This window comes from Engystomops pustulosus, chromosome 2, assembly GCF_040894005.1.
Source record: "Engystomops pustulosus chromosome 2, aEngPut4.maternal, whole genome shotgun sequence".
NCBI lineage: Eukaryota > Metazoa > Chordata > Amphibia > Anura > Leptodactylidae > Engystomops > Engystomops pustulosus.
In genome coordinates, this window is record NC_092412.1 from 149,790,839 (window position 1) to 149,817,260 (window position 26,422).

General features: G+C 38.4%; 1 protein-coding gene across 9 annotated transcripts in view; it reads left to right on the forward strand.

Annotated features, from left to right (window-relative positions):
- Positions 1–26,422, forward strand: part of DLGAP3 (DLG associated protein 3) — a 292,505-nt gene that overhangs the window by 181,860 nt on the left and 84,223 nt on the right. For 5 of the 9 annotated variants that reach the window (XM_072136867.1, XM_072136863.1, XM_072136862.1 and 2 more), the window contains 2 exons: positions 3,482–3,586; positions 7,253–7,487. In XM_072136867.1, coding sequence (XP_071992968.1) covers positions 3,482–3,586; positions 7,253–7,487 — 340 coding nt within the window. Of the gene's footprint in view, positions 1–3,481; positions 3,587–7,252; positions 7,488–17,723; positions 18,937–26,422 lie in introns of those variants that run through there. The other 4 variants (XM_072136868.1, XM_072136866.1, XM_072136864.1 and 1 more) reach the window with 2 other exon arrangements.

The following is a 26,422-nucleotide window of genomic DNA, read 5'->3' on the forward strand; positions in this document are numbered from 1 at the left end:
ACTACTATAATACTGCCCCCTATATACAGGAATATAACTACTATAATACTGCCCCCTATGTACAAGAATATAACTACTATAATTCTGCCCCCCTATGTACAAGAATATAACTACTACAAGACTGCTCCCTATGTACAAGAATATAACTACTACAAGACTGCTCCCTGTGTACAAGAATATAACTACTATAATTCTGCCCCCTATGTACAAGAATATAACTTCTATAATTCTGCCCCCCTATGTACAAGAATATAACTACTATAATACTGCCCCCTATGTACAAGAATATAACTACTATAATACGGTCCCCTATGTACAAGTATATAACAACTATAATTCTGTCCCCTATGTACAGGAATATAACTACTATAATACTGCCCCCTATGTACAAGAATATAACTACTATAATTCTGTCCCCTATGTACAAGAATATAACTACTACAAGACTGCCCCCTATGTACAGGAATATAAGTACTATAATACTGCCCCCTATGTACAAGAATATAACTACTATAATACTGTCCCCTATGTACAAGAATATATCTAATATAATACTGCCCCATGTGTACAGGAATATAATTATTATAATTCGGCCTCCTATGTACTAAATTTACCTACTACAATACTGAAAGTATAAGCAAAGGGTAAGGGGAATTGTAAAAAAGGCATCTCACCAACATCGTCGTCTAATATAGCAATCCAATATTACGTCTCATTGTGGTGTTGTATGGAGCTTGGATATGAAAAAATATAGGCAGCAGTATCCAAAATATACTATGAAACCAACACTCAAAAAATATAAAGATCATTAAAACAGTCTGTTCTCACTGAGAGACACAGGAAGAAGGGGGGGTAGGTCGAGTCATAGTACAGAAAGTACTGACTATGACCAGTTTCCCAGTCTCAGCAGAGCATCCCTAAAGCATGATGCTGCCTGCACTACCATTCACACAGTGGGGATAGGGTGTTCAGGGCCATGTACAGTGATGGCTTTCCTCCACACATCGCATGTAACATTCAGGCAAAAAAGTTTCATTTTTGCCTTGGCTGACAAGAACACCTTCCTCCATATGATTGCTGTTTATCCTAATTAACTTCTTCTTCTTGCCACTTTTCCATAATGGTCAGATCTGTGTATTACACAATTAATAGTTTCTTCCTCCATGTCATGGTAGGTTAGCAGTTCTGCCATACCCCTTTCATTTAAAGATGATGGATTGAACAGTGCCATACATTTTGCCTCAGCTCTATCCCTGAACTAACTAGTGTGTTGCTTGGTTTTCATGATGCTGATTGTTCTCTAGCGTCCTCTAACATATGTCTGAGACTTTCCAAAAACAGCTGTAGTTATATGATAATAATGGACAGGTTACTTCAAAAATTAATTAAACACCAGGATTTTATATAGGGGTAATGTGCTCAAATTTGCAAAAGTGTATGTCTTGTCTTTATACTTCACAAATACATGAATAACAATAAAATGCATTCAAGTTTGTGGCTGGAGTATTTAAAAATGACAAAGTTTAAGGGGCAATTATACTTTACTACCCACTGTATGACCATTAATTTATCATGATAAATATTCTCAAGTATCTGATTTAGAAAGCCAAGAAAACATGAATTCTCATAAAAATATTAGACAGACAGCTGGTATTACTTACAGGCTGGGTTCTATATCTTTGTTCCAGCTGGATTTTTTGGTCCCTGTGACAATTGTTTTTTGGGTTGGCAATGAACAAGGATTAACAATAAAGTCTAATTTACAGCTTACCTTACAGTTGATCATTACAGCCTAGGCTTGAAGTTCAGTTAGCATCCAGAGAGCTTTGCCACAGGTTACAATGGAACAGATTCCCCTGTAGTGAAAAATGGCCCATGAATTTGATACAGCCACAGATGCTTTACATAACACTAACTGTTAATACAGTTCCTAATTTAACTCTGCTCCCTCCTCCATCTCTTAAATTTCATCTCTTCTTAACTAATCTTTAGTAGCCACTCACTGGCCTTCATAAACAGTTAACCCCTTTTACGACTGCTATACAGCTATATACGTCCTATTTATACATGCCCAGTAAAGATAGCAGGAATATAGTCATGACAGTGTCAAACTTTAAGTGGTCATATCTCCTGAAACATAGCACTTTTGGTGTCCCCTTGTAAGAGTGGATATCTCCGGTCCTGTTTCACATAGAAACACAATATTGATATTATATTAAAGGGGAGATATTTTTAATTGTATTTCTAGAGAGCAGACAAAGCTGCAGAAGGCACTTTGCAAAAGTACATGCACCCTCTGCCCCTGAACATAGAAAATGGTGATGGATTGACACTGTACATGTTTATAACTTATTTTGGTAAAGATTTATACAATTTCACCACCTATTAAAACATTTTAATGGGAAAAATGAAAAAAGCATATATTTTCACATTTATATTTATTGGTCTACTAATTCTATAAAAGAAATCTTGAAAATATTCAAATTAAGTTCTGGCATGTCATGAAAAAAAACAAAAGTAAAAATCGTTATGATATTTAAAGCAGTTCCAAAGATATCATAATTTATATAAGAGCAGAACAGAACTGCAAAAATTGACCTGGACTGTACTCACCACTCCCTACCCAAAATTTCCAGAGATGGCTGCTTTGTTCTGTCTATTTACAGGGATCTCTATGATGTCAGCAGATCTGTATGATTCATGCCAGGTGACCTCAGCATGGCAGTGACTTCAGCACAAACAACACATGACTGCCTTGTCTTAGCCAGTTTGTGATGACAGCCACTGCCTATAACAGGCTGAGAACCCCTTTAAGGCTGTTTTTATGCTTGTCTTTTTTTTTAACTACATAAATGAAAGTCTTTTGATAAGTTTTGTTTTTGTAATGAAAATAACATAACAGTTTTACAGGGAGAAAAAACTATTTTCAGCTTTTTATCTTTTATGGAACGAAAATAGAACATGGTTGAAAAAAAATGATGCAAGCTAATATTATTTTATTAATTTTTTTCAAATTAGTTTAGTTGAACGAAAAAATCTAATTCTTTGGCTACATTCACACCTCTGACACCTTCTCAATAATCTGTTATGTCAGAAGAACAGAACAACCTGAAGTTTCTCTAACAAACAGAGACAAATAGACGGCTTTTATTTAAGTTAAAATGCCTGTTCTCTTGCCTCTGTTTTTTCTGTTTTTCAAGAAAAGAAAAACAGGCTTTTTAAAGTGTAAAGCCAATGATAGTGGTTTTGAAAGTTTGAGGGAAAAAAAGAGTGAAGGGATATTTTGTTTTAATATGTAGGATACAGACAGATTTCTATTTTTATGTGTTAAAAGAGAAATATTTTTTTGGTTGTTTTTATCCTTTCATGGATAAATGTGAACATAGCCTTATTATGGGCGCTAGGATTCCAAATCATAGATATGTGTGCAATAATATGGAGAGCATATGGGCACTTGTAAAATGAGTCCATTTTATTGCAGTATCACAACAGACATGAAGGCCTATTTTACCCGGGAATTACTCAGGGCCCAGGCTCGCCAAGGTTTAGGATACAGAGGAATCATAAATCACAGGAAAAATATCTAGTAAGTGCAGTATCCATTTGAAAAGAATCATATGTAACCACTCTGTTTGATGTTGTTGGTTTACTGTGTTATAAGATAAGGTGCTAGCACCTCTAAGCATCTGCAAGGCTGTACAATGGGAATATAATTCTCAATTAATTTCCTATTTGGCCAATTTATTCCTAAAAGGAACAGAAGTATCATTACAAAAATGTAAGACTAATTTGGGAATACTGTGAATTGTAATTGTAATATGTTGTTGCTTTTGGGGGGTAAAGATGTATTGATAGTTTTATGTTAATCATTCAAGAATTTGGAAGAGCAGGAAAAGAGGATGAGTACTGCCCGAATGTCATACATTGCTTCTCAGGTGATCATAACCATAACTCCAGTTGCATCCCAATAAGACTCATTAAAGTTTCAAGAAAAGTTTTTATTCAAGAAATAAACCCTTGTAAGGCTGGGGACACTGTCCATAATCTCTTCGAATGTCTGCAGTAATCTACAGTGATTAAATATTTGATTTTTCCAAATGTTTTTTAAAAAAGTGTTTAATTAATTTTTTATTATTATGTAATTATTTTCAAAATGAACTGTTAATTTAGCTATATCTCAATTATTTATGCAGATACGGGGTGCTGAATTCAAGCTTTTTGGTAGTATCTGCCTTGTATAGTGTAACTCCGCATTCCGCATTGATTCTGAACAGTATATCCCAGGAAAACACAGTGGGGCTCATTTACTAAGGGTTGCGGAGCGCACTTTTGTTGGACATTGTGCCTTTTGGACTTGCGCTGGCTTCCATGTGACACAAATTGGGGGGGTGCCGTTGGATGATCCGACTGATTTGGACTTAGCGTGGGATTTAACATTCAAATTGTGTCACAAGCCCAAGCACTTACATGCACCATGAAAAAGATGGTGAACTTTGTCGGACCTGAGCGGGGAAGCAACACATGCAGGATATCGGGCACACAATCTTAGTGAATCGGGAAACAGTGTATTATCATTGGACAATGCACTTTCAGTGAACTCCAGCGGACGGCTAAGTAAATGTGCCTCAGTATATTTGTACATTGACCTCTGAACCCATTTTCACACTTGATGTATTTGTTGAGGACATTGGGTACACAATGCAATTATTCTTTACAATTCAAAGTATAAAGTATGACTATAATATTAGCCACGCTTATGTTATTTTTCTGATTTAACCTGAGGCAGCCCAAGGCATGGAATCTGCAATATTTTTACTGTAATACTCATTGGTTTCTTGCAAGGCAGCAGACAATAATAAAAAAGAAAATCAAGCAATGAACCTCAGTTTTCAGTAATGATAGAAATTTTACAGTAAAGGTTCGGTAAGGGTCTACTTTGCATTCTATTCCACATCTACTACAGTGTGTTTGTCTGCGGCATGCATCATTTATTCACCCTTTCACATGTCCAGTAGCTGTGATTACTTTGCTCTGAGCTTAAGGCTAAACTTAACATTGCCTGAATGAATACTTATAACAATGAAGTTGTGACTACTACGCATTATCATTATTATTATGTGTACATAGAGTCTATGCCATATTACAGTCATATGAAAAAGTTTGGGCACCCCTATTAATCTTGATAATTTTTAGTTATTCAAATTTGGGTTTTTACAACAGCTGTTTCAGTTTGATGTATCTAATAGCTGATGGACACAGTAATATTTCAGGATTGAAATTAGGTTTATTGTACTTACAGAAAATGTGCAATATGATTTAAAATGAAATTTGACAGGTGCAAAAGTATGGGTACCCTTATCATTTCCTTGATTTGAATACTCCTAACTACTTTTTACTGACTTACTGAAGCACTAAATTGGTTTGGTGACCTCACTGAGCTTTGAACTTCATAGCCAGGTGTATCCAATCATGGGAAAAGGTATTTAAGGTGGCCACTTGCAAGTTGTTCTCCTTTTTGAATCTCTGAAGAGCGGCATCATGGGCTCCTCGAAACAACTGGCAAATGATCTGAAAACAAAGATTGTTCAACATAGTTGTTCATGGGAAGGATACAGATTTAACCTGTTTTCACTGTGAGGAACATAGTTAGGAAATTGAAGACCACAGGGACAGTTCTTGTTAAGCCCAGAAGTGGCAGGCCGAGAAAAATATCAGAAAGGCAGAGAAGAAGAATGGTGAGAACAGTCAAGGACAATCCACAGGCCACCTCCAAAGACCTGCAGCATCATCTGACTGCAGATGGTGTCACTGTACATCGGTCAACAATACAGCATGCTTTTCACAAGGAGAAGCTGTATGGGAGAGTAATGCGAAAGAAGCCGTTTCAGCAAGCACGCCACAAACAGAGTCACCTGAGGTATGCAAATGCATTTGCTACCCACTGTCAAATTTGGTGGAGGTACCATCATGCTTTGTGGCTTTGTGGTCAATCCCGCATGGATTCCTTTCAGCATCAGCATCTGTGGGATGATTTGAATTTAACTGAACTGGAATTGTTTTGTAAAGAGAAATGGTCAAAAATGCCTTCATCCAGGAACTGATTAAAAGCTAAAGGAAGCGACTAGAGGCTAATATTTTAGCAAAAGGAGGATCTACTAAATAGTAATGTCACTTTTCTGTTGAGGTGCCCATACTATTGCACCTGTTATTTCAATCCTGAAATATTACTGTGTCCATTAGTTATAAGATATATAAAGCTGAAATAGCTGTGACAAAAACCCTAATTTTATAACTAAAAATGATTAAGATTAATAGGGGGGGCGCAAACTTTTTCATATGACTGTATATATCAGAGTAAGGAGCCAGTCGCTACCCATTTGAACTTTTGGCTGTGTGAGCTACAGAACCAGAGATAGCAGCTAAAACGTAGTTGGAAATGCAAGCTGCAGATAAAGATCATGTTCCCACCTCATTTTTATCTGCCTCTTTGACCAGTTCTATAGCTCACAGAAACATAAGCCTGATGTGATCTGAAAGATTAGATTCTTATATGAAATAGCATTTTTCTAGGTCTTATAGAATAGTAGATAGGGACGTCTCATCTTGTGTGAAAATGGGATGAGAAAGGTCATTTGCCTGAGTTTGGGGGAGATTTTTTTTATAGAGGAAATTCTAGAAATGACAATTCATACCCTACATGAGTGAACTAGTAGTTTAGTGGGTTAAAACCTGGTGACAGGCTCCCTTTAAAGTTGTTCAGAGTTATCATAAGTAATAATCTTTAAAAACAGGGACATATTTGAAAATATTTCCAGTTTTTTAACATTTTTAAATCACTATGGGCAAAATTCTTTTATATTAAGGAGAGCAGAGGGTGCCTAGCATTGCCATCCCCATAGTGCCAAGTCAAATTAGTCAGTAATTGTAAATATATGAAAAATCAATGGTTTGGCCAATGGAAATCCTAAAATTTAATTGGAGCTTACTCCAATCAGAAAGAAATCATTGGAATATACCTCTGCTACTATTTCCTGGGTATAGGTAGAATACGAGACGGTATGAAGCACATTGAAAGGAGAAATTCCAATATATTTATAAATTGTTTTCACCCCTTTTTAGATAAAAAAAAAAGTTTAGTCTTCAAATTGTTTCTGATTGTTTTAGATAACTTTTTCATCTTCTTTTTGAATGAGTCTTTTGCTCATTGTGTGACATATGAGTTTGATGCGACCTTGTCATCTTCCTTTCCCAGGTAAAGGGCGAACTAAACCACCAATCAGGGGCAACATGTGAATCGGTGTTCAGTGAAGTGGAATCTCATGCTGTTGAAGCTTTGGATCTCCCTGGCTGTTTCCGAATGCGCAGTCACAGCTACCTCCGTGCCATCCAAGCTGGCTGCTCCCAAGATGACGACTGCATCTCTGTATTTTCCATGTCTGGCCCATCAGGACCAACCCTCGCCAGCAGCATTCTAAAGCCCAACTCTTGTAAGTGGCGATTATACACACAGTGTACCCTATTATGTCTACTCTCCTGTAATATAATATTGTTATTTGTTTCCATTATAATCATTGCAAGTTGTGTTCCTGTTGAGTTTTCATTCATGTCTCACTTTACATATGTTGCAGTAAGGTCTTTCTTGTTCACTTATTTAATCCAAGGTAACCTAAGTAAATATTACTTTTTGTACAGTGAACAGTGAAAAAAGAGGACTAACTTTCTTCCTTCAAAATAACTGTATATGAATTTTAGCTATTTACCTGCATTTCTATTACTCTGATATCTTAATGGACAAGCAGCTTCTGAAGTTAGGCTAAAAATGTTACCGAATAACGATGGAATATAATGGTCCTGTTAGGCAAGCTTCACAGGGGTCACAGACATTGCTAGTTCCAGTCACTTGGTCTGTGAAATAATAACTCTCAAGTTTCTTATCTGTCATTGCAGATAAATGTTGCAGGAGCTAATAGAAGGAGACCTTTCATTAAGGTCATATGCTAGCTTTCATGTGTGCGAGGTTATGGGTTGTGCAAAAGTAATGTGCTGCTTGTCACCATGAAAGTGAGTGGAATAATTGTATCTGCCAGTTAGCAAAAGATATATGTTCTGCTTTTCTTTCTTTCTTCCTAACAGCCTATAGAATGTCTTTTCCATTCCCATTGCTGATTCATTATCACCCATTCCTTTACTGTCTTATGATAACATAGCATTGCTGTAGCCAATTGGGATTATGATCTCAGAAAAGTTTGATTGTAGAATACACATAGTACATTGATATAAATGTAATAAAGTCTGACGTGAAAATCCAATTCTTTAACTTGACAATGTGCTGATTTATGTGAAATGTAGATGTTTTATTTATTGTTAATAATTTATTATATGTCAGTAATGGCTTTCTTGTTAAATACTATACATCTGCATCTATGTAATGAACATTTATTAAATGTGATAAATGGGGAGCATTTTGGGGTTGGCAGATTTAGCTTTTCATGTGCCTGGAGAGAATAGAGCCGTTTCTAGTTTTATAAAACTTGAGCTAAAAGGATGTGCATTATGGGACTACAGACAACAGAACTGTCCGTTGTTTTTGGCCTTGTGTCATTGGAGTTTGAGGTCTGCTAACGCAACAATAACAATAGAAAAAGACTAGCCAAGCTGCTAGCAGTTGACTGGGGTCATCTGCTAGACATTAAAATAAGGGCTAGTACACAGACAAAAAATAAGTTTGTATGCATGTAGCCTTACTGGTATATATTTGTACAGCCAGTTATATATAAAATCCAAATTGTAGAAAATTAAAACTCAGAAACAGGGCCTGCCATCTATTTTGCAGTGAGGGCAGTCGGCACGTTCCTGGTGAGGTGAAGCACGGTGCCTCACACGTGAATAATAGAAGGGAATGGGGCCGTGAATTGGCTGTAGTTTATATAGCTAGTTCATGGCCAAAGCACATGGTCCTTTGCATGAGACCTAAAAGTCAAAATGACATACAACTTTTTAAATATTCTCTATATAAGTAACTGATTAGCCACCAGGGAATTGTTCTGCAACTTAACGGATCTGCTGTGTATGTCCATTGAGAAGGAATAAATTATTGCACACATTTTTGCCTCCCCCACTCTTTCACTGTCCTGCAATGGCCTCCGCCTAATATAGCTAGCCAGTAGCTAGCCAGCAGCCTCCCACTCAGGGCATATTAATAATAATCTTTATTTATATAGCACCATCAAATTCCATAACGCATAACAGATTATGGGGAATATCTCATCTCATCATTTCTCTCTTTCTATGTGTCAGGTACTAGTACAATGTTCAGGTAAATAAAAGTGTACATTAACCTTGTACCCTGATAATCTAACCACATTGTCATAGAACTAGAGGGATCATAATGTGTCTGCTCAGTCCTCAGCCCAGCTAATCAGCAATAAAACTGAGCGAAATTGTAAAGTAAGGGGTTAAAAATCACTAGGGGATTGAGACTTGAGGATTTTCTTTCATGGTGAAACCCCTTTAAGGACGCATGTTTTTTGCTCAGTTTTCACTCCCCACCTTCAAAAATCCATAACTTTTTAATTTTTCTATGTACAGAGCTGTGTGAGGGCTTATTTTCTGCGTAACATTTTACTTCTCATGTGCGTCACTTTCTTGTGGGCTCAGTTTTTATGACTTTCAATGTGCGCTCAAAATAATGCCTCTGCTTTATTATTTGGTTCCCAACTACCACGTTAATACCAAATTTATATAAGTTTTATTGTGTTTTAATACATTTTCAAAAAAATAAATAAATAAATAAAAAAATAAAGATTAATCTTCTGGGGCTAATAACTTTTTCATACTCTGGTGTACGTTTTTTGTGAAATGAGTTGACATTTTCATTGCTACCATTTTGTGGACTGTGCCAGCTTTTGATCACTTTTTATTACATTTTTCTATCTGCAAAAGTGCTGCAAAAGAGATATTAACCACTTAAGGACTGCCCATAGCACATGTAGGTCCTCTCAAGGCTAAGGCTGTACAAAGAAGGTTCACAGGCTGAGCCCTCTCCATTCAGGGCAGGTATCTACTGCATTATACAGGAGACACCTGCAACTCACTGCCGCAGTTGATGCTGGCAACAGTTGTGGCAGTTAACCTGTTAATTGCCATGGTCTAAACAATCATCTCACATAAACAATCAGCACCGCTTACAGCATCGCCAGGGGTTGCTGATTGGTTTCCATAACAGCTGGAAGCCTCTGGGAGGTTCATATGGCTGCTAATTAACGCTGTTAATATAAGAACTGTATATTCACAAAATATTGCATATATTATTATATAAATTGCATGAGTGATCAGACCTAGTGTTCAAACTTCCTAAGGGACCAAAAAAGTAGCAAATAAAAAATGAAAAAAAAAACATATTGTATTATTATATTTAAAAAATTAGAAAAAAATCAACCCCCCCTTCTCTTGAACACATATAAAATAAACAAAAATCCTTAACATGTCAGGTATCACGGGATTCCCTCAAAATTAAAAAATGTTTTTCTCGATAGTGAGCCCAGTAACGAAAAACAGTGCCCAATGTCTAAAGTGCCACACTTTCATATTTTTACAACTACGGTAATATGATTTTGAATAAAAGTCATCAAAAAAATGTATAGTCCTGAAAATTAAACCATGAAGACGTCAGCTCATCCCCCAAAAAACTAAGCCTTAAAAGCGCCATAATTAAAAGTATGAAAAAATGATTAGTCTTAGAAAAGAGAAAAATGAAAAAATATATATTTTTGTACTAAAGGTTTCAATTTTTTAAACTCTATTAAAACCTAATAAAACCTACATAAATTAGGTATCCCTGTGATTAAACCGTCCCAAAAAAATGAAGGGGAGGTATCATTTGGAGCGTACAGAGTCTACCAAAAAATGAAAAGGCATGGTCCTTAAGAGGTTAAAAATGTTAGCCTTGATGTTCTGTGAAATAGAATAGGCCTACCTAATCTACCCACATTAATGCTAAAATTATTTATCCTTTACAGCATATAGTGATTTTTCTGCACCAAGACTAACCATGTAACAATATCTTCAAAAGTCAACATTTATAATCTAATTGGTATAGCTATATCAGCAAGTCTGTGTAGTGGGCCAGATATATGTTATTGTTATTATACTGGACATTATTTTCATGGTAGGAAGCTTGTTATTTAGCTTTAGATATGCATCAATTTGCTAGATGTGAAAAGTTCAGATTTCTATTGTAAGTACTTACAAAGACTTCTGCTCATATTTTAGGAAGTATGTAATTGTATTGTATTGTATTATTCTATAAAGTGCCAACAATGTCACAAAATGGGCAATTTATCAAAACAGTGCATGTGGAAACAACATTGAGGACAATTTGCAACCTAAGTGAAGTTGGCCCCCCCACCTTGTTCAAATCAAACAAAATTGGGTGTCAAACGTTTGTGCTACGTTTGTGCTGGTTTGTGTAGCAGAAATTTTCGTTTGTGCCGCTATCGTTTTTAAGATTTTAATGAAAGTTTCCAGAGGTCATCAGAGGTCAACCAGCCCCCCCACATTGCCCAAATCAAACAAAACTGGTTCCAAATAATTCTGCTACGTTTGTGCTGGTTTGTGCTGCGCAAATTTTTGTTTGTGCTGCTTTTGTTTTGAATTTATGAACAAAAAATTAAAGTTCAAAAGTTCAAGCAGCCCCCCCACATTAACGGAATCAAACAAAACTGGTGTCAAACATTAGTGCTACGTTTGTGCTGGTTTGTGCAGCAAAAATTTTCGTTTGTGCCGCTATCATTTTTAATATATTCATACTTTTTTGCAGAGGTCATCAGAGTTCATTTCTTCCAAAGTACAATGTGTTTGCTAGCTCCCCCTGGTGATCAAACCAGGGAAGTGTCACTAGGTTTGTTTTTTACCAGTTCATCCTAAACACCTCAAACACCTGAACATACCTTAAAAATTATAGCGGCACAAACAAAAATTTTTGCTGCACAAACCAGCACAAACGTAGCACTAATGTTTTACACCAGTTTTGTTTGATTCCGTTAATGTGGGGGGGCTGCTTGAACTTTTGAACTTTCATTTTTTGTTCATATATTCAAAACAAAAGCAGCACAAACAAAAATTTGCGCAGCACAAACCAGCACAAACGTAGCAGAATTGTTCGGCACCAGTTTTGTTTGATTTGGGCAATGTGGGGGGGCTGGTTGACCTCTGATGACCTCTGGAAACTTTCATTAAAATCTCGAAAACGATAGCGGCACAAACAAAAATTTCTGCTGCACAAACCAGCACAAACGTAGCACAAACGTTTGACACCAATTTTGTTTGATTTGAACAAGGTGGGGGGGCCAACTTCACTCAGGTCAATTTGCAAGACTTGTTAGTTTTCTTAAGAAAGCTGCATTGTAATAAAATTGGAATATTTTATATAGATCATAAAAGATGCACCTTTTTGTGTAAAAACCCTACCTAAAGTAGTTCAAATGAGCTCTCCAGTTGTGTACTGTATCATTTTCTCCCAGCTGTCACTGTCACATGGGCTCCTGAACCTGGCTTCTTTTCCCCTTCCCTGCACTTCAATGAACTTCAAACAGTGTTTAAATTAGACCGTGGGAGTTGTGAGAATAGTGAGTGACAGGAAAAGCATGTCTGATATTAATCTGTATTAGGAATTCATGATTGCACAAATAAAATCTGGAAAGAGTATACTATTCATTTCCTTAAGTGCTAATCATTAGTTTTTTTTAACTTCTGGGCTCAGGTAGTATAGAGTAAACTACAGGAAGGTAATAGGCATAGCAACTGCTATGGGGTGCAGCTCATCTCATTATCACAGGAAAGTCAATGAATCCTCTGTGTTTTATAAAAAAAGAGAGTGAAAGGAAAGATTAAGGCCCCTTTCATGTGGACATTTGCTTGCCCAGCCTTTGCCTTGGTGAGCATACAGCCGCACGCTAGGGAGCTGGAGGGATGAGCACTGCTCATCCCTTCCATTTCCATAGCAATGCACTGTGCCTGGCCGTATACACAGGGTGTCTATGGGGACATATACAGATATATGACCCCACATCGTCCATGTGAAAGGGGCCTCAGTCAAGGCCCCCATTTTCATAACGTAAGGGGTTTGCACATGAAAGAAAGTTCTCAAATTTTAATCCCCTAGTGATGTTTACTCAATAATGATCCTTTTTGACCCCATATTGCTTTTCCTATAACTCAGTGATGCTCAGTGTAAAATTCCAGCGTGTGGGCGGGGACTCTCTAAGCAGACACATTATGATCCCTCTAGTGCTGTGAGATGCTGTGCACTGACAATGGATACAGGATACAGGTTTATCTACACTTTTATTTAGCTTCTGAACATGCTACTTGTATCTGACACATAGAAAAAGAGAGATGAGACAGATAAGAGATGATGAGATCCATGAGATGCATATAACACACAACAACACTCTCAGCTCTGCTAACTCACCTATAGAGTCAGCACTGCTATAAGCCTCTCTCCCAGAGAAAAACCTTTATCTGTCTGTAGCTAGTAGAGTAATTTTCTGCACACATCTGCTTGCTGGCAGGTAGTGTCTGTCTGAGCTGGTCTTATAATGCAGTGGGGAGGGGCAGGAGGTAGATAGCGATGCAGTGTGCAGTCAAGAGAAGCTATTCATGAGAAGAATCCAACCATATTCAGAAGATTTACTGTTGTATCCACGGACAACCAAAATTGTAAACAGTAGGACTGATAGAGAAAGGTTGGAATTATATCCTAAATATGTATAAGAATCTTGTCTTCATGGGAATACCCCTTTAAATATATTTGGCAATTAAAGTACATAAGATGGGGGCCTCATGGTTCCATTTTAAACTTGTAAAAATATTGTTTAAACACTTTTATATACTTTTATTGTGAAATTGAGGATCAACAGCAGGACAACAGCAAAAATCTACCATCAAAATTCAGCAATTGCTCATAGATCCAGGCACCGTGAATGTGGTAATCATTTTATATTTGTTATCCATGGCCTTCTTTCTTCCAAAATAAATGTTCAGAATTATGCTTAAGTGATTCAAGGGCCCTGGTGGGTGTTTCCGGAGCCCCACAAAAGCCTATATAGAAAAAGTTATAGATCTGAAAGTGTGTTAAGATGTACCAAGAGTCTCTTAGTGTAAAGGAGTTGTACCGCACACCAATTTGTTTGTTCAGGTGCCCTGGATAGGGTACGTTACACATACTTACCTGTTTGCCGAATAAATTATCACTCGCTTAAGATTAACAATCAGTGTGACTGGATTCCATATTATATGTACCAAGAGTCTCAACACAGTAAAATTTTAAGATGTGCCAATATTAAATATGTGTAATAAACATAAAATATAAAACATCCAAAAATACATTTAGAATGAAACCTAGAATATCAATGGTTACACAGGAAAACATGCCAGAGAAGGGACACAACAAGTATGTGAGTGTGAAATGATCGCCAGGGGAACATTAGTATTGATCAAAGGCACAGTATTGTCGAGAGGCACAGCAACATCATTATAAAGTACCTTCATCCTCCATTTGCAGAGCCCTTCAGTGCTGTAGCTAGTTACATGATCAGAGCAGGCCTGCACATCCTGCTGCTGCTAGATTACACAGGCAGAGGGAGGAGAGAGAGAGCACATTGTAACAGCCTGGTAATGCCCCCAGAGCCTTTCTGGCTCATTAGCATAACCATAAAAGTTGATTTTAGAAGGAAGGAGGCCTTGGATAACAATTATATGAAGATTACCACAGTCACAGTGTCTGGATCTATGAGTAAGTGTCCCTGGTTTATTGTGCTTGATTTTGATGGTAGATTTCCTTTTGACAAGAAAGCATACTATATGAGTGTGTAGGTTAGCACTAGTATCTATGGGAATCAATGAAAATTATATACCGGTATATATATTGTTTGTAGAGAGAACTTCTATTCTTTAATGCCGTTGATTACACAAACGTCCTTTCAAACATGTGTCAAACATTACAAAGTAGGTTAACCTGAGATTATTTGTGTTTCATTTGTCAGTAAATTAAAGCGTCAGAAAATATTGTATATTAATGTACTTTCAGTTTTTTTAATGTTTGCCACTAAGTATTTTCTGTGGTTAAGTACCATAAGACACAGTGTAAAGTTGTTTCCTGGGAAAGTAACCTCAAATTCTGTACTCTGGAAATAGCTGGAACATGTGTAGCATTTTCATGTAAAGTCAGTATTTTGGTGTAGTATCTTTGTATTTTCACCAGCCTGTCTTATTTGTTGCACCATTATAGGACAGAATATCTTTCATATGTTTCACTTATGTTGTTTGCAGGCACTATTGTTCTTGTTGGTTGTTTCTGAATGTGAAAACCGAAACAAAAATGTTGTAGCTTTGTCCTAAGAAAGTGTTGTTTTATCTTGTATGCCATATCATTACCAACTTTCTTTAAGGCTTGCTAATTTCTTTTTGAAAGCAAATAAGTATATGCAGTATACACAGTATATACAGCATTTGAAGTTTATAAAGGGAGAGTAGCGTACAGATATATACACATTATGGACACATAACTTAGAATTTGTCACTGTTGTTAATTATACATGAGTCTTTAAGTGACTTAAAGGGGTTGTGCACTTTAAGCACATTCTATCAAATAATTGATATTGTTGTTGTAGATAAACACCGGTCCATAGCCATGTGATCTCACACAGGAGCAAGGCCCCTATATTTCACTGAGAGTAATCAGACCTGTGTGATGCTAGCGAGTCATACTCCTGTGTGACATCACATGACCATGGGCCATGCTATCTACAACAACAATATCAATCATTTGCTGGAATGTGCTTAAAGTGCACAACCCCTTTAAGTTTATCTACAGAACGTAAAGAATGAAGTTTTCGGTTGCATGACAGAGATTCAGAAATACGTAAAGAATTGATACCGAGATTATTTTGGAAAATTGTATAACTTTTCATTACACCAACAATATCAATTATTTGCTGGAATGTGTGTAAAGTGAACAACCCCTTTAAGGCAATATTACCACTTGTTTGAGTTGAGTTTTTATCTTGATTTTTGCGTGCTTTGTGGATTGCTGTGCTAAGGGCAGAATGACTGTTCATTATAAATGTTGGGTATATTATCTGTAAAATGAATATACAATACTTATAGAACACAAACACAGTAAATATCATGTACTTATCCTTCCTCATAGCATTACAAGATTTGACTGGATGGTTACAGAAAGAAAGGGTTGTTCAAATTGAGATGAAATGCATAATAATTCCCAACTAATTATCCAAGTGATCATTTGCCCCTGTTTCATAATGCCTGATAAGGAAACATTAATTATTTAAACGCTCCACATAATAAACTGGCATCCTTACCCTTCTTATAATATAAAATGCTAAACCCCATCTAATAAATATCAAGAGAGCCCCAGCTGTGGACACAGATCCAGCGGCCTCGGCTATGCATGACGTACCAAGAGTCTCAACACAAGACATTGGGTGCCAGGACCTTCGGCAAGATTTAAAGAGGAGATTCCCGATCAGGGCTGCCAGGAGGGGCCACCATGCTCATAACCCCCCATCCCAGTAAGAGGGAAGGGTCCTCCTTTCTTGCATGTTGTGCAGGATGGTGGGTGAGCTGGAAGGCATCAAAGCTGATCCAGGTAAGCTCAACAGACTTCAATATAATGCATTGTACTAAAGGACATATCTATAGTTTTAGCAAAGACAGGAGAAAATTAGTGCATTAGCTGAAAAATTCCCAATCAATTTTTTAAGATTTTGTAACTTGGAACAACTGTTTTCTTGCTTGAAAAGCCAGGTTACCCATAGTGGTTTCCTACAATGCAAACCACAACAATAACAGTAATTATATAGCCATATAAATTGCACATCCTATGGTAGGATTAGGTGAAGGGTGCTTTAATGCCCTATTAAGGTAACAGTACCTTATTTATATAATATCTTTTTATAGCACACATTACGATACAGTAGGACATTTATTCACCAACAATTTAGGGGAATTGATGTTTTTCTCTGCTCCAACACTCATGATGCCAGCCACCCAATCCAACACTACGGCTCCAGGCAACCCTCTTCTTTAGCTTCTGCTGAAGGTCCTGCACCCTGAAATCCATAGCCGAGGCCCATTGCTCCATATTTTTTTTACTTTCCGGATTCTGAAGGCAACAGCAGGGGCTAAAGGTAGAGCAATCCAAGCAACTGCATTGGGGAAAAGCTGTGTTAAATCTAAATCATGGCAGATGTACTAAAGACCACATGGACTATTGGAGATGCATTTTGTTGCTTCCCATAAAATACTGTAGGTGTTCAAAAGTTGGTTTTTATTAACCATGTGATCCAATTTTTTGGATCATGTTTCTTTGACAGCATCTGGACTTTCAAGGACAAGGATGCTTTAAGTCAATTATTGGGATGTCTAACCGATGCCATATAGATCCTTTTTTCTGCATTGGTAAACAGCCAAATATACACCACAGACATTTCCCCATGCAGAGCCACTATATTCTATGATCTCCCAAATTTTTTTTATCTATAAAAGTTATCTCTAGACTGAAAATGTTATCCTCAATAATTAGATAGGAAGGGAATTTTAGCAGGATATTAGTGTTAGAATAATACACTAGACATTTCAGTTTTTTATGAAGCTGTTTCTTGTGCCATGTGTTTACAGACTTTTCTGCTTTATTCCCACAGCATCATCACTGCCAAATCAAAGGTCCCCCATGAGGTCAGCATTGTCACCACCTCAAAGAAGTGGTACATTAGTAACATATAGCACTACATCAGTAGAAGGCGATACAGAAGACCAAGAGCTAGAAAGCCGAAGATGTCAAGGAATGATTATGAATCCTTACCTTGAGCATTGGTCCCCAACAAAGGAAGAAGTGAGAGTGTCGCTAACTGTAGGAAGACAGATAAAACAGTCCTTCAGGCGTGTTTCTCCAGGGCCACTAGCCTCTTCCACTGAAGACCCTCTCTGCTACCTTTCTGCACACACAGGTTGGGGGGATGAAAGTGACTCAGATATTCCACCATCAGAGAGGGTTCCTGAGTCAGCAGAGTCTACACAGTCAGAAAGAGATGGAGGGAGTCAGCAAACAGAGATTGGTTCGTTGCCTGGTGGTATGGTATGGCCTTTGATGCAGGACCACAGAAAAGATAATAATGGGGAAGAAGACCACCAACTTGCTTCATCTCAGCGTAGTGAGCATAGTTGTAATGAATCCCTTCTGTCCTCTGAGTATCCTGAAGGAGACCAAGCGTCTAGTGCCACAATGCCAAGAAGACTTGGACGCCCTCGTGCTAAAGATGACAGGAGAGCTCGTTGGAGAGCTAGTCTCCATCGTCTTTTACAATTAGAGAAATTGAGAGACCAATTATACCGTCAAGAATTGGCTTTAAAAGAAGAAGAAATGACGAGGCAACGAGAGGAGAGAGCAAGAGATAGGGAGCTTCATCGCCAGCTACTTGGTGTGCTAGGTGACATCCGAGATGAACTTAGAAAAAGAAGGCAAGAGAGAGCAATTGCCCATGAAGGTCAGGGACCAGAAGGCAGGGGAACACCATGCAGTGGCACTGCCACCACTACGCGAAGGGCTCGTGGAGGACTAACACGTCCAAGAGGGACACGCATTTCTTCAGTCTCAGCCACTCTGCCCTGTTCTTTTGCTCAGTTCTTTCTTCAGGATCCAAGAACTGGGTCTTCTATGCCAAGCACTATGGCCAGGGGTAGTAGTGAGAACCCCACCTGGGCAGGAAGCCGACTTATTGGCCCTTTGCGCAGGAGAGGACAACCTCGTGGTCGTCCTCGTGTCCATCCCAAACCAGTTATGGGTGATACCCATGGATAAATTAAGAACTGGCCTTTTTTCATGTTTTACAACAATAAAGAAGGTGTTGAAAATCATCTGTCTATTTCATTGCTGTAACAATTCCTTTACACATGAATATAAACTGACTTTAAATTCTTTCAAACATGTGCAGTTAACTACCTATTAATACCAAGGGTATGTAAGGTTTGCCTTTAGTTCTTTAAAGTACATAGAAAAGTATTTTTCAATTATTGATTCTATAGATGTGATTGACATACCAAACCACTTAAATGTACAAGGACATTTTCGTTAATAATTCCATTAGACACCATTAACCTAGAAGTTAATAGACAATGCACTTTTATGCAACTTGACGCACTCAGGTTTGTTTAGTGTGTTGAAAAACATCTGAATCTATATGGAGCATAACATGCTAAATGTTATAAATTATAAATACATTTTTAATGCTGGACACTTTGGATCAATCCAGGACTTTTAGAAGCTCCTTTTTTATAGAGTACAGCAATGAAAGTATTTTACATAAATATAAATTAATAAGCTATTGTTAACATTTTTTTTAGCAAAAATCTAAACCACATTAAACATTTTTGATAATACATTTACATGAATGTGGCATCTTTGGGATTCTTCACCCTTAATAGCGTACAAATACGTGCAGTAATACTTTTGTGTATGTGTTGTTAGTAGCAACAGGCAGCAGATAATAGATTTATATTCCAGAATTGCTTCTGCTTATTTTAAGTTTAATAAGCATTAATATTCAGTTGACAAACCTCTCCTGGAGACTAGACTCATGTTGCATCCCTCCCAGTAATAGTGATTGTTCTGGGTAGGTATGTTCTCTTTAGTAGCTAACATGTGGCCTATTCCAACTACATTCATGTACTGTACTGCTTTCACCTTCTAATACAGTTCATCTGTGATCTCTATTTCCCTTTGCTGACATGGACACTGAGGCTGCCTGTTTCCCATGGGGTCTTGGGTTCCCTCCCCCCCTATCTAAGGCACCTCGGTGTAGCATGCATTCAGGTGGGAGTAAGGGAGAGGTCCGCTACTCAGCCCTCCCCTCTCCATTTGGATGAGTGCAGCACGGCTGTACATATGGTTGATAATAAGGCAAGCGCAATGTTTTTCATGTTGCGAGTACAGTATGGTGGGCAATACGTCCATTCAAATGGGTGGACGTATTGCCCATTAATTTGAATGTGGCTGTATGCTACCTGTACCAGTACAGATAGCATACAGCCAACATTTTCCTGTCTTGTGCAAGGGATGTTATACAGTGTGATCCGCTAAACTAAAAACATAATAACAAACCTGGGCTGAGAGAAGCAAAGAGCAGTGTGCCTGGGGATGAATACATGTGTGCCTATTCTATGCGTTTCTGTCAGCAGAAAAAATGAAGCCACATGACAGGTCTTAGAGATTTTTTTCTTGGAAAAATCCATTAAACGGATTACCCATTACTAGCAACCTTTCAATTTCTAGAATTACAGGCGGTCCCCTACTTAAGGACACCCGACTTACAGACAACCCATAGTTACAGACAGACCCCTCTGACCTCTGATGAAGCTTTCTGAATGCTTTACTATAGTCCCAGATTGCAATAATCAGCTGTAAGGTGTCTGTAATGAAGCTTTATTGATAATCCTTGGTCCCATTACAGCAAAAAATGTTTATACTCCAAATGTCACTGGGGCCCAATTTTTTTGTGTCTGGATCTACAATTATAAAATATACAGTTTCGACTTACATACAAATTCAACTTAAGAACAAACCTCCAGACCCTATCTTGTACGTAACCCGGGGACTGCCTGTATATCCTTTATGTAATCTCTCACCTCTTTACCTATATAAAAATCTCCAAAATCATATGCAAAGGGAACCTGATATGAGTTACGGTGAGAGGCTGAAGGGGGAACATCACTTCTTCTTGGGTTTTTACATTTTAATAATGGTTTTGTTAGCATGTTATGATTAGCTAAGTTTAAAGGGAACCTTTCACCAGCTTTGCCACCTCTAAACTTGTAGCACCTCAAATATCCTTTCTAGCATTATCTCATTTATGTTAAATCTCAAACGTTTACTGAGAAAAAAATTACCGCTATAAAAATGAATAGAGAAGAGTAACATTTAAAGAATGAAGGTGGAGCATCACTTAAGATGCTCCTATATTTGGCTCCAGAGTTCCTAGAACCACACTGGGTACAGGTTCCTGTGTCCAGTGAAGAGCCTAAGCAACAGAAGACACGTGTATGTATGTAAGTTATCACAGCCGACTATGTACGGATGATGCTCAGACTCTACTGCCGGGTAATGGTAGGAAATTTTTATGAAGACTTTTTGCATATATATTTTATATTGCTCCAAGGAAATAAGAGTGAAATAATCCATGCACATGTTTACCAATCCTTATAAGGAGGAGAAAGGGGAAATCAATATCCACTTCTTCCCTATGCCATTTTCCAAGTTATCATTTACACAGGGGAAAAAAAGATTGTGTTAATCATTAAAATATTTTTCCCCCGTTAAACTATCTGCAGATATGGAATAAAATATCCATTCTGGAAATCCCTCTTTTATGCGAAATCTAAACCACCTATAAAATATCTCCTCCAAAGTCATGTGAAAGTGAGGAGAGAGGTTTCCCTGAGATGAGTCAAGTTTAAAAGCTGCAAGTGTGGTGTCACTTCAGTTGTCCCAATATTTGGTTCTATGGTACGTAGTAACATGCAGATCCTTGCAACATGGGGTCGTACATTATCATGCTGAAACATAGTGTAACGGTCATAGATTAATGGCACAAGAATAGACCTCAGTAACTTTTCATGGTATCTCTGTGCAATCAGAATGCCATCAATGAAATGTACATTTATACTGTATAATACATAATGACAGTTATGTTACGTGGGAGACACACTGAACCAGTCACTGTCTTCTGCTGATGTTCACTCCTCTTACCACTCGTAGGGTTAGGGTAGAACAGAAGACATATTCCACTATATGAGCATACGGTAGGACACGTTCTAGCCCTCTGTTTTAAGGATCCTTACAAGGGAAGACAAAAATGTGATATAAACATAGACAAACACAGATTCAAATTAGTTATGTATTTGAGCTCAGTTTATGAAAAAGGGAAGTCCCTACCCTGGTCTATGTGTGACATAAACAACCCACAAAACATAAGACACTGCCAGCAGATTTATCAACAGCCAAAAGCCACTATGATTAATCTGATTTCAGCAGAGCTCCAAAGACATATATAGGGGGGAATTTATCAGGGCTTCTGGGCCTAGACACTGGTGTAGAAAGCCTGAAATAATCAAAAATGGTAGCATATAGCTAGAAATTGAAATTTTTCCCCAGTCTGCCACCTCTCCGCCTTGGAGGGGCTTAGAGGGGAACAAAGGGGGATGTGGCTGACAAGTGGGCACATCCGACGGGGAGTGGGCTGCTGCAGTGAGTTCCCGTCCCTGCTACTGCATACTCGCTGTAGTTGACAAATTTTTATATATGAAAAATCGCAGACTGTATTTATTTCTGTGGCAGGCCCTGTAGAAATAGACTCTGCCCGGGACCCAGCAGACTGAAGGGATAGATGCACTCTTTCTTCTTCCACGGATCCAGAGCAGCCCCGGCCAGTGACTGCGTTCGGATGTGCGTGGACGCTGTTCGAAGTTCTATGGTGTCTGCTTCGTTGACGTCACCACTGGAGCTACGGAAAGAAACAAGGAACAAATTTCCAATGCGTTTCGGAGACAAGCTCGGTCTCCTTCGTCAGGAATCGTTACACTCGTTCAGAGGTGTCCTCATATAGCTGCTTAGCTTCACCTTTTCACAGCTGCTACTGAGCGATTCTATCAGAGGTTGGTCTTTAGAAAGCAAATATTTCTATTTCACTGTTTAGTCCTGCCGGAGCAAGGGTATTTAGATTGTAGATCTATCAGGGTGGGCTTGGTTGAGCAAGTGCGTGTGTGTATGTGTTTTTTAACAGCAACAGGCCTAGCATAGGGAGATATAGCATAATACTAATTACACAAGGGAATATGAAATAGCCTGGCAGTAATTCTGACAATAAGGATACAACCCGCTGAGATAAGCCAGGAGGCCACTGTCAACAAACCTGTATAAAACAGCTTACATATTGACAAACCCAGGGGAGAATTGATCCACTCCCCTCGGAGTATTCACAACGTCCCAACTCCTTGTTTGTTGGACTCATAAGCCTCCTAGCTTCAGCATTCTCCTGTATGTTGGCCTGTTAGCACACTTTTTAATGTGTCTTTCTTTTGTTTGATTCTTTAAAATTAAATCAATAAAGGTTATATTTTAACTTTAGCCCTGGTGGAAATAGGGTATTTTTGGTCATAAGCCGTGCGACTATTGGAGTTCGACAACCTCTGATAGAATCACTCAGTAGCAGCTGTGAAAAGTTCAAAAGTGAGGCTAAGCAGCTATATGAGGACACCTCTGAACGAGCGTAAAGATCCCTGACGAAGGAGACCGAGCTTGTCTCCGAAACGCGTAGGAAATTTGTTCCTCGTTTCTTTCGGTAGCTCCAGTGGTGACATCACAGAAGTAGACACCGTAGAACTTCAAACAGCGTTCACGCACATCCGAACGCAGTCACTGGCCGGGGCGGCTCCGGATCCGTGGAAGAAGTAAGAGTGCATCTATCCCTCACCTCCCCTCCAGGTTGTTGGACGGAAACAGAATACCGCAATCTGATAAGGTAATCAAAACTTAATAGCATATTGCAGGAGCGCGATATCCAAAAATTTATGTTTGTTCTGATTTCCTTTGTTAATACCACGATAGGAGGTATTTAGTATATCGCAGAACCAGTCAGATTCAGTTGCGCCAGTAAGCACTTGTCTGTATAATAATAAATTACGCCCAGTGTATCTCTCTATTTCTATCTATATATTATACAGACATATAACATACATATGTAAACAACACACAGAAATAAATACACATTTTACAAGCAGGGGCCGAACTGGTAACCTTTAGGGCCCAAATTGTAACATGATGCTTTTATGACACTATGGTGGTCATTTATCATATGCTGGGGCTCGTAAGCCAGTGTATGATAGACATGCAGATCATCCAGCGCAGATGCATACATCAAGAGGCTTCAGGTTCTTGATGTATCCAGCAATGTATCTTTATTTCTACTCCACGCCCTGCCTGGCGTAGAGATATAAGCAGCCGTCATATTTTCATTGGTGATGTGAGTGTGCAAGTGTGAGGACATGCCCCTTCACGGCATCCTGGTGTGGAGGTGGCAGAAAGGGGAAAATAATAGCAAGATATTGCCCCCCCATGAGGGAATATGAGCTCCATATAGTGCTATATACAGGTTATAGTCATTCACATCCACCTTAAATAATGTGTATATATATACTCACAAAAGTTATCTATATTTTCCTTTTGGGTTAAAGTCCACTCCAAGCTTTACAGGTGACCTTCTCTAAATTTCTTAATGCCATTTGTTCAATGTTTCATTACTCTTTGAACTTACTGTTCTCTAAGGATACATTCACACGTGGCGTTTAACGCAAACTGCAACAACTGAAGAGAGATTTGTCTAATTTAATAAATGTTAACATTTGCATTTACAAAACACATCAGTTAACACCATGTTGACATATGTTAACAATGTTAACATCAATTCAATTAGGCAAATCTCTCTTCAGCTATTGCAGTACGTTTTGAAACACATGTGTTAACCGCTACGTTTGAATGCACCTTAACAAGGAACGGCATTAATGGCAATATTCACATCAGGTGCTTGTACCCCAATACAATTAGAATTGTGATGTAAACAGTCCTCTATATCATTTTGACATGGGAGCAAGGCGAAACCAAACAATTAATCAACAGTACCTCGTCATTGCAAGGCTTCAATTTGTAATCTCTCAGACAGAAATGGCCACTGAGCTTATAATGGTATCAGCAGGTTGCAGTGGTGATACAGAGAGACTATAAAAGGATGTCTTTTGGCTACATGACACTCTGATGAAGACTTCATTGGGAACAAAGCCGTGCGGAACTGGGTTTTGAATGCCACAAAACTCAAAACACATTTATAGGCGTGTGGGGTACCATATGCAGCCATTCACTTCAGACGACCGGCAAGGTTGAATAAGGGACCAGTTGGCTATGCTGTTCACTGATGAAACCAGGCTTGTTGAAGATCTCAAAGAGAGCACTATGCATTAGAATTAGAACTGATGGTGATGATATTACAGTATAGTCAGTACCAGAATTCTCCGGGCAGTGCAGAGTGTCCTGGTGAACTTTTAAGTCTCACTGCAATCCACTCTTTTCCAGTGATCAGGATTTACAGCCATATTCCTACACAGAAAAAGTATACTTCAGCAAGCCAAACAGTATCTGTGTTTTGACAGTAGCTTACCCAACAAACATATTTGCCTCCTGCTTCTATATGCTGAACAACGAAAGAGGAGGTATCACTTTACATCAAGTGCTGTTGCTGCTAACTCCTTTGCAGTTAAAGGGAACCCGCTATAATGGACCTAGTAAACCACTACCAAGTTTATTGTCTAGCAGCTAAACACCTTCTATGAACCCAAAATCCTCACCACCAAGCAAGCATGAGATTATTTGTTATTACTTTATTTTTATAACAGGACAGTAACATTCACATGTCATGGATAAAATTATCATGCTACACATAAATCATTTAACAACCTTTACAATCTGGTTTTGTGCCAGACCAATGTCTGTGTGAAATACTCATGGCTCAGCATATGTGTCACACTGTAGCAGTATGTAGCTATTACTTCTGATTTATGTATGATTTGGGCGTATCATGTTCTCCCCCAGTGTTGCTTTATGTAGTCTGGAATCTACCCAATATACCTTTTAACTGTTCTGTATAATACCACTCAGTGTGCTGAAATATTTCCATTAAAGTCTTTATTTCATATGAGATCTTTATTAGCAGAAATTAGCTCATGCCACCACTTCTAATTTTCTTCACCCTGCCGTCTAGATGCCAAACGCTCAACTGGGGGGTTACAGCACTGATGAAAACTGAGGATTTATGGTGGATTCACCACTTACTGTTAGGCCGATTCCACACTTGCGTGTGTGATGCGATGAACTCGCATCACACTCGCAACGCATGCTGCCGGGAACGCACGGCCCGTACGCTGCTCACCGGGAGTGAACTGACATGCAGAGTTCACTCCCGGTGTGCAGCGTTCGGGCCGTGCGTTCCCAGCAGCATGCGTTGCAAGTGTGATGCGAGTTCATCGCATCACACTCGCAAGTGTGGAACCGGCCTTACAACAAGCCAATAGCTAAACTGGTCTCATGCTCCCATCCTCATGACTAGATAAGTTAAATTTGCAAATACTGGTCTAAGGGTTTAAGGACTTCTAACTTGTAACATAGCAAATAAGTGCAAGAGTTATGCCTTAAAGGCTCACTTTTACGTTTGCTTTGCTGAGTTTACAGCTGAGGTTATAAGCAGCTTTTCTATGGAATCTGGAATTGTTCTCTATAGATCTGACAAATCATTTTATGATC